Source organism: Gallus gallus, chromosome 6 (genome assembly GCF_016699485.2).
Source record: "Gallus gallus isolate bGalGal1 chromosome 6, bGalGal1.mat.broiler.GRCg7b, whole genome shotgun sequence".
Taxonomy (NCBI): Eukaryota; Metazoa; Chordata; class Aves; order Galliformes; family Phasianidae; genus Gallus; species Gallus gallus.
In genome coordinates, this window is record NC_052537.1 from 11,549,699 (window position 1) to 11,559,240 (window position 9,542).

The window sequence follows — 9,542 nt, forward strand, 5'->3', positions numbered from 1 at the left end:
TGGGTGACACACCAGAAGGCTGTGCTGCTGTTCAGTGAGACCTGGACAGGCTGGAGAGCTGGGCAGAGAGGAACCTGATGAGGTTTCACAAGTGCAAGAGAGGGGTCCTGCATGTCCAGTGCGGACGTCAGCACACACAGCGGCACCCGGTTACACGAGGCCGCAGCACTCACCCCGTTCACCACAGCCCGGGAGGCGGGAGCTGCGGGCGCGGCCCGCAGGGCGTCCCGGAGCGGAGGAGGCGACTGCGGCCCGGTACTCGGTTCCGGGGCGCTCCGGGTCGGGGGAAGCCGGAGGAAGGGACCGCTCTCCGGTGCCGGCGGAAGGGGCGGCGCAGCGGCCGTATGGGCGCCGCGTGGGGCCGTGCGGCGCGGCTCGGGTTGCCCGCGGCGGTGCGGGCGGCGGCCCCGCCGTGCGCACGGCTGCGTGGCGGGAGGGCCGCACCCGTGCCGGGCCCGCTGCTGCTGGCGGCGGCGGCTCTGTCGCCCCGCGGCCCCGCGCCGCGCCTCGCTCCTCACTTCCTGCTCGCAGGGGCGGGGCGAGGCCCCTGGAACTGCGGCGGCGAGGCGGGAGCGCGTTCCGTCACCGACCTCTGTGGGGAGCAGCCGTCCGCAATGCCCGCCGCCGGGCCCGCCGCCAGCCCCGCCGAGCCGCAGGCGCCCGCGGCCGCCGAGCCGCTCCGCCGCGGCCGCCGGAGGAAGCCGAAGGTGCTGGGGAGAGCGGGCGGGAGGGCGCGCGCCTGCACGTGTGGCCGCGGGGGCGGCCATTTTGCTCGGCGCGGGGCGGGCGGGCGGTGGCGGCTCGCGGCGTGACGGCAGCTTCGTTCCCTCGGCAGGAGGACGCCAAGGGGAAGAAGCCGAAGCGGCGCGAGAAGCTGAAGCGGCGCGGTAAGGCGGAGGGCGAGCAGAGCGCGCCGGAGGAGAGTGGGCCGGGCGACGGCGGGCTGCTGCAGCCGCCCTCGGCCAAGAAGGCGAAGAAGAGCGCGGAAGGGAACGGCGCGGCCGAGCAGAACGGGTCTGCACCCGCATCCGGACACGGCGAGGCACCCGCGGCCGAGGAGCCCGGCAGCGACGCTGAGGTAACCGCGGTTCGTGGTGTCGCGAGGGCTGCTCCCCGTGCCCGGCAGCGCCCGGCAGCAGGCGGCTGCTATCCCTGCTCTCGTTTGGGTCTCCCAGCGCAGATGGGGCAGACTCACAGCTTTTCTCGTGTGGCTGTATAGGTTATGCCACTTGATTGCCTTTCAGGACTAATAAGTTGTTTTGTTTTTTTTGCCCTGTCTTCATAGGAGCTGACAGAAGAAGCCAGAGAAGGCGCTTTCTCCAATTTTCCTCTCTCCCCAAGCACCATCAACTTGCTCAAAGGTTTGTTGAGATGTGGCAGAAGAGCCTTCTGCAGGTGTTTGCCCCAGGACTGCGCTCTGTTCTCCGTACAAGCAGACTGAAGCTGAGGGTTAATTCCCTAAATCATCATGCATTTATTATGCTGTGATGATATTCATGGGAGCAGCCACTATAGATGCAAAGATCCTGCTGGTATTAGTAGGAACCAAGCTTCTGATTTGCTCAATTTTGACCTAGAGTTTTTTGATTGGGGGTAAGGATGAAAACAAACAGGTGTGCTTTTCATAGAGTCATCACAGAATGGCTCGAGTTGGAAGGGATCCTTAGGCAATTTGGCCCACCTTTCCTGCAGTGAACAGGGACACGTACGGCAAAATCACGTTGCTCAGAGAACTCGTACCTGCTGTGGAGCACAGGTCCTAACATGTTCAGTCCAGTTCTCAATTAGGGCCTCACCTGGTTAGGTCAGCTTGCAGGAGATTCAGCACCGCTTAATGAAACCTCTTTGGATTTACCTTACAGCTCGAGGTGTAAAATACCTGTTTCCTGTGCAAGTGAAGACTTTTCAGCCCATATATGATGGCAAAGACCTGATTGCTCAGGCTCGGACAGGAACTGGGAAAACATTTTCTTTTGCTATTCCACTGACTGAAAAGCTTCAGAGTGTCTCACAAGATGAGAAAAGAGGCCGTTCACCAAAGGTAATTTATTAAAGGTTAACACCAAAACCTTTGAGTATGGCAAAGCGGGTTTTTGGATTGCTTTGAGGATCTCCTTCTCCTTTATTTGTGCTTGTAGTTCTGAATGCTTCCCTTAAATGAGTACGTACAATGTATCAGGTTTCAGACACTGTATTCCAACACAAATAATGTGGGTATGTATAGGATAGCTGCTACAGTCTACACATATGTTGCCTTTAAAGTTAATAACAGGCAACATACATTTTAAAATACTGTTGTCTGAAAGATTTGTAGGACTGAACTTAATTATTTATCACTTTGTTCTTAAAATGTGGCTGAAAAGAAAGATGCTATAGGAAGGCAGGTAGGTGGAGATGAAGGGTACGTGGCTAGGGTGTTTCATGCTGTGTATCATTTCAGATCTAAGCTGTGCCAAATTGTTCAACATTACTTTTTGTTCTTTCACAATGAGCATTGCCTTAAATGTCCTCAGTGATGTTATTGAAATGTCTTTTTTACCTGATGTTAAAAAAAACATCGCCATTCTACATCTCATGTTATCTTGTAATTGTTTTCCTTGTTTCCTCTTACTGACTTGGAGGCAGTGATGCACAGGTTCCAGGTGTCAGGAAATGTAACTGGGATGATGGGGAGTTGTACCACCCTTGCAAGTATAGCATAAAATTGAATCACAAATGAGCAAAAAAACCCCACAAAATGGTAGCAGCTCTGCAGCACCACTCCCTTGTTGGACATGAAGTGAATCCTGTTCTCTGTGCCTTTTCCTAAGCACAGCTACATGTTTTGTTTGTTGTCACTCTCTCCAGGTGCTGGTTCTGGTTCCAACCAGGGAACTGGCCATTCAGGTCGCCAAGGACTTCAAGAATCTCACAAGGAAACTCTCAGTGGCATGTTTTTATGGAGGAACTCCGTATAAAGCGCAGTGTAAGTAAACTTGAAGGATGGGAGTCGACTTCCTCCAAATGCATTTCATGAGTAAAACTTGCTTTTCTTCCCGTCAGTTTCTCTTCAGTCAGCCATTACGTTGTCTGTAAAAGGGGTTGCGCAGTCAGAGTTGAATTATTTTACTTGCAATAAGTCCTAATTGAAAAATGTAGTTTAGATCTGCCAAGTACCTAATCCTCCTTGTTGCTTCTTCATTGTGAGTTTGTGTTTTGTGAGTGGACATACACTGGGACTGGACGACTGTCCAAGGAAAAAAAGAGAACTGTGTATGTGAATGTGACTCTATCTGTCTCTACAGCCAGCAGTGAAAGAGAAAGAACTTAGCTGAAATAAAAAAAAGCTTTTTTTTTGTGTGTGTGTGATAAAGCTGTGGAATTTTCTAATTCCAGCTGATTGCAGTTCAGAAATCATAGTATCTTCCTATAAGCTTGCTTGTAGTGTGCATACTATTCCTGGCAGAGAAACTTGGACCACCATTGGGCTTGCTTGTTTCTTACCTGGGCTGAATACAATGCTTTATTCAGAGATAAAAGTGCAAGGCAGTAGCATTTTGGCACTAAGGTTACAAACGTTGCTGTGTGCTGGTAGCTTTTCTACCTTTTGTATCAGTGCTCTGACACAGTTGTTTTTCTCTCTTTTCTTTCAGTTGATCTCCTTAAAAATGGTATTGATATTCTTGTGGGAACTCCTGGACGGATCAAAGACCACATTCAGAATAGCAAGCTGGACCTTTCCAACGTGAAGCATGTTGTTTTGGATGAAGTTGATCACATGTTAGACATGGGCTTTGCTGAACAAGTAGAAGAAATCTTAGGATTTGCTTATAAGAAGGGTAAGTTCTGGGATCAATAAGAAGGGTAACTTCTTGTTGAAGTTCACGTTACTGTAATTTTCCATTTTGTGTGTAAAGGATATTAGAAATGTTTTCATTGCTTCTAAGTTGTAGCTGACTTCCTGTACCTATAACATTCTCAGTTTGAGAGAATTCATTTGCTTTGTTTAGTCAGTTTGTGTAGTCTCAAGTGTGAGTCCATTGTGATGGCTGAAGTTGGTGATCTTTCTTGCCAGGTTCTGAGAACAGCCCTCAGACATTGCTGTTTTCTGCAACTTGTCCACGCTGGGTATACGACGTGGCAAAAAAATACATGAAAGGTGAATATGAACAGGTAGACCTGATTGGAAAGAAGACTCAGAGGACTGCCACGACTGTGGAAGTGAGTGATTCTTCTGCAGGGTTGTATGGGTCCAGAAAGCACATCGCCTGGGTGAAATGGGTTCCACACTGGCTTTCGCATCGAGGGACTGGAATTACTTTTCCCTTAATTGATACATGAATTTATAAAGCATACATTTATAAAAGCCCCTTTTTTGTAGGGGCAGTAGTCTACAATTTAAAAATACATTAAGTACAGACATCTTACAACTGAATTCATTTTGTTTCTCCTGTCTGGGGCTTAGGTTTAATATGAATGCTTATTGTGCTTCTTTCCCAAACAGCACTTGGCTATACAGTGTCGCTCGTCTCAGAGAGCAGAAGTTCTTGGGGATATCATTCAGGTCTACAGTGGAAGCCATGGGAGGACGATTGTCTTCTGTGAGACAAAAAAGGAAGCAAATGAGTTGGCTTTGAATTCTGCGCTCAAACAGGTACTGGGGTCCAAATAGAGAGCAGATGACCTGAAATAGATTGGAGGTTGCTACTGGATGCAGTTATTTCTCCATGTTTCTCAGACTTCTGAAATCTATACCTGAAAGCAGAGCTTTGCAGTTAAAATACCCTCTTGGCTGTGATTGTACAATTATTCCTTCAGCTTTAAAATCATACAGAACCAGATCAGTAGGGAAATGCGCAGCTCTTGCTGAACAGCCAGGAAGTATTACCTCTTAATGGCACCTATTCTTTGACCAGTCACTATTCAAGAAAATCCACCTAATACAGTACTGGTATGGAATGTTCTGTTGCCCTTGGAAAATCATTTCATGGTTTGTTCAGGCCTCAGGTGATAAATTGAGCAGGTTTTCTATGCTTTCTTGAATTATTACCCTTTTTTGAAGGTGGACAAAGGTTTTTTCAGAGAAAAAAGCTGTTTTATACTAAAGACCACTAATCAAATAGTGATGGGAAGGCATGTTTTGTTGCATACAATTCATGTGAAAATCTTGCAGGAACAATTTTGATCTGTCTGCCTGTGAAATTCACATCCAATAACAATTTTGTTCTTCTGTCAGTATGTTACGTGTTAGTTTCTGGTGTTAGTAAGTTCTGGTTTTGCATGTTGTGTTTTTGAATTCTGAGCTTGCGACTCTGTCCTTTCTCCTTGCTGAACGTGATGAAAGTGATGTCATTTGGATTGCTAGGAAGGTTTGGCTGTGCCCTGGAGGCCTCCTGTCAGTGTCTCTGTGATTGAGGTGGCTTCCCAGGCTGGAGAATGAAGCTTCTTGCTCATTCCTTACAAGCAGTTCTCTAAGTAAAGTTGCTTCCATTTGTTCCAGTGGTAGTGATTGCTCCAGTCACTGAACAGCCACTGTTTCTGTGTCTGCTGTTGACAAGGCAGGCTGGAAATTTCATGGTCTTCTGTAGGTATGCTTCAGATAATAACATTATGATGGTAAAACACCACTGCTGAGTGTTAGTGGCCCTGAGAAGGTTCAAATCACAAAGTGAGATTCTGTATATCATTGCTATCAGCTGTGTAATTCTTTCAAGTCACTGAACAATATTTTGTGGGTTTTTTTAATTTAAATTAAATATCTCAAGCTGTTGCAGCTGTGTTCCCTGTTAAATAATATCTCAATGGTTTGTTTCACTGACAGGAAGCCCAGTCATTGCATGGTGACATTCCACAGAAGCAGAGAGAAGTTACACTAAAAGGCTTTAGAAATGGTGTGTTTGAGGTTCTGATTGCAACCAATGTAGCTGCCCGTGGCTTGGATATTCCTGAAGTTGACCTGGTTATACAATGCTCACCACCAAAAGTAAGTTATTAGAGGAAAACAGAGTGAAATGATTTTTTAAAAAAATATTATTTATTTGTGTCAGCATAATGGGCGTTCCTTTTCTGTTGCTTGACAAAGTCTTTAAGTCGCTTTAGACATTTTTTCAGTATTTCTGAATCCCTTCTGAACAGCTCTGGGCTTTGTTTTGTTCCTATTCTAAAATACTCCTACAGCCCTTTTTCTTAGTTTGGGACTCCATTGGAGCTTTTTACTTCAAAAAAATGTGTGTCTGCAGTGTTAGTTAAACCTAGGATAACCACATCTCCAGTGGTCAGCATGTAGATACAAGCTTGGCTATAGAAACATATCATTCCTTAGTATTCTGAATTAGAATTTTAGCTTACGCTTTCTCTCTCTTACAACGTATAAATGTCAGTGGTTTAAATGATACAAGGTTTTCTCATGTTGATCTGGATTTCTGAAGGACGTCGATTCCTACATCCATCGTTCTGGACGCACGGGTCGAGCTGGCCGGACAGGGATCTGTATTTGTTTCTATCAGAGGAAGGAAGAAGACCTTCTGAAGCAGGTTGAGCAGAAAGCGGTGAGTTCTACTTTAGACTTAATGGAATAATCTGGGTCCTGAAGAGACAGTGGCACTCTTACGTTATGTAACCACAGGTTGATTATGGTTGCATGAGGCCAGCATGGGAGTGGATTGACCTGAAATGTTGGCGTTCAAGTGCTGGTAAATGCCTCAGCATCAGCCTATTCTATGGGTTCTCACGAGTTTGCCCATGCTGGCAGTACTCTGTTGCTGTCAGCATGCAGACTGTAGCAGGAATGCATAAAAGAAACCATGCCTTTCATTACAGTCTGCTTGTGAATTGGTATAAAGTAGCTCCAGATTAACAGAGGCAGCGACTTAAATAAAAACTTTTTTCTAGTTTTAGATATACTTTAAGTAAAGGTTTGTTGCTGTAAGCATCAAGTGAATGCAGGTCTCAGTAATGTGACTCGGATAGAGTTGAATTATAGAGTGCTGAAAATCCCTTCAACTGTAATTTGTTTTCTTGACTTCAGGGAATTACGTTTAGGCGTATCGGTGTTCCATCTGCTACAGATATAATTAAAGCTTCCAGTGATGATGCTAAGAAGTAAGTTTATCTGCCTATTCTTAAAATACTGGAGTTCTTCCAGCAGCTGTACTGTTGATGTGAAGTTTTAAGGTTCTAATCTAAAGTTCTGCATGTCTTTTCCTTTGTCGTAGAAGTCAGCTGCTTTGCCTGTAGACACTGACCATTCTTTGTAAGATGATACCAGTAAATCTGTGTGCTTAAATGTAGACTTTTTCATAGAACTGAATGTTCTCTGCATTCTTTCTAATGTTAACTTGTTCTTATAACAGAAAAATCTATTGATAGGAGGACAAGAAAATTGCTGTCGTGGGGAAACTGAGTTTAAAGAGCAGTACTTATTAAAGCGAAGAGTTCCACTGCTCTTGGTGAATGGTGATGGTGTTATAGCCCATCCTGTGTTTCTCTGTCATTTTATTGGCAAAGGTTGAGCATTTTGTTCCATGCAGCTCTGGTTACACTTGCTGCCCAATTGGTGGAAATTGGCGGAGGTTTTGGTAATGGATGAGGATTTCACAGGTGTAAAGGAGATCATAAGCATGGTGTTGGATTCACCTTGTATTTAAGAAGTGCAGAAGTTGCTGTTAATCTGTAAACTGAAATATTTGTGTGGTCTTGAACATGACTGCACTTCACATTGACAGTCAGCGTGCTGATCTCAACTGTTTGTTGTCAACATGCAGGTGTTTAGATGCCGTTCCTCCTTCTGCAATAGACTACTTCAGGCAGTCAGCTCGAGAGCTCATAGAGGAGAAAGGGGCAGTTGATGCCCTGGCAGCAGCTCTAGCCCATATTTCTGGGGCATCTTCCATACAGCAGCGCTCCTTACTCAACTCAACCGCGGTAAATAACATTATAACTGCTTTAACAAGAACAGATAAAAGGACTGCTGGAGTTCTGTGCAAGAACCTTCTCTTCGGGGCCTTTCAGTATTATTTCTTGGAACTGTTAGCTCATTCTAGTCTGTTTCTTGTTCTTTAATGGAACTCAGCTCCTACTGGCATGCTGCAGGAAACTAGCGAGACTTGGTATCAGTCAGCACATTTTCTTGCAATGAAACGTCAAGTAATTGTGCAAGACATCTAAGTAACTCAAGACTTTGATGTTATAGAAGAGCTTAATCAAGGAAACTTTACAGTCTGATAGGTTGATTCTTGCTGTTGTAGTTTTTCCTTTCTCGGGAAGCATCTTAGATTTCTGCATATTTCAAGTAGCATACAAGTACCTCATTTCAAAGGAATCCTGATAGGTGAAAAGTGCAGTGTTTCTTTTTCCCGATGCATTTGTGGAGAACCTGGCACAGTCCATTGGAAATAGCACATGAACAGACTATGCTTCTGGTATTAGATTTTTTTTTAGCTGTGACATTCTGTATGTTTTGAACAAACGTCTCTGCTTCCAGATGAAATGCAGAAATGCTATTGGCCATCTATATTGCTGGGCAGTCCTATGTTAAATGGACGCCTTCGGCTTCTAAAGAGGCTTTTGTTTGCTTCACTTCTAGGAAGCTGGTCTCTTAGGATGAAGTACTGCATCCGAATACCGGGTTTCTTATGGTTACTGAACTATAGGCTGTCCAAGCAAGTCCAGTTTCCTCTTACAAGTGTATTTTTCTGTTAATCCCGAAGGGCTTTGTGACCATGGTGTTACAGTGCTCGATAGAGATGCGCTCCATGAGCTATGCCTGGAGAGGGCTGAAGGAGCAGCTTGGAGAGGAAATAGATGGCAAGATATCTGCAATGCGTTTCCTCAAGGGGAAGACGGTAAGATAGCCCATCCTTTTGGGGGGGAGGGGTGGTGGCATTGGGGTGTGTGTGTGTGTGTGTGTGTGTGTGTTCAATTCTGTGTTCTGGGATACAGTTTTGGAAAGAAGATGTCCCTTTATTTATTTATTTACTTGTTTCTGTAGGGGGTGTGCTTCGATATCCCTGTGGATGAGCTGAGTCACATACAGGTATGTTACGGTTGGAACCTCCAGGGGTGAATGTGAAGTGGAATATGTGGTGATTGTCTTACCTGGGATTTTATACAGGGTGGGTAAGAGGATGGCGTGTGTGACATAACAGGGACGTTACATTGAGAGGTGGGCGGAACCATTAGGGAATTCCCTCTTGCTGGTCCTTTAGCTCTGTCCCGCTGATGGGATTTGGGGCCGGGGTTGGTGCTCTCCTGCTGTGCCACACGCAGGGCTGACGGTGTCCTGGCTCTGTTGGCAGGAGCAGTGGCGGGACACGCGGCGCTGGCAGCTGGCGGTGGCCAAGGAGCTGCCCGAGCTGGAGGAGCAGCCACAGGACGCGAGCCGCGGGCCGCCGCGCTTTGGCGGCTTCAAGAAGAACGGAAGGTTCGGCGGCTGGAAGCAGGGCCGGCCGCCCGGCAGGGCCCTCGAGTAACCGCGGGACTGACCGTGTTTTTTACCCACAAGTAAAGAGCCGTTGGACACTCTTGCCGGTCGGCGTCTGTAGCTCGGGGAGGCCGCGCCGGTC

At 46.5% G+C, this 9,542-nt stretch overlaps 1 protein-coding gene across 1 annotated transcript; it reads left to right on the forward strand.

Moving 5' to 3' along the window:
- Nucleotides 1–49: 49 nt before the first annotated feature.
- LOC423693 (nucleolar RNA helicase 2-like) lies at nt 50–9,501 on the forward strand. The gene is made up of 15 exons (XM_015278718.2): nt 50–707; nt 836–1,078; nt 1,286–1,361; nt 1,863–2,041; nt 2,848–2,965; nt 3,633–3,818; nt 4,055–4,200; nt 4,484–4,633; nt 5,801–5,962; nt 6,408–6,527; nt 7,007–7,080; nt 7,743–7,902; nt 8,688–8,822; nt 8,969–9,013; nt 9,276–9,501. The coding sequence occupies exons 1-15, from the start codon at nt 78–80 to the stop codon at nt 9,447–9,449; spliced, it is 2,598 nt and encodes an 865-aa protein (XP_015134204.2). The 5' UTR covers nt 50–77; the 3' UTR covers nt 9,450–9,501.
- Nucleotides 9,502–9,542: the final 41 nt, after the last annotated feature.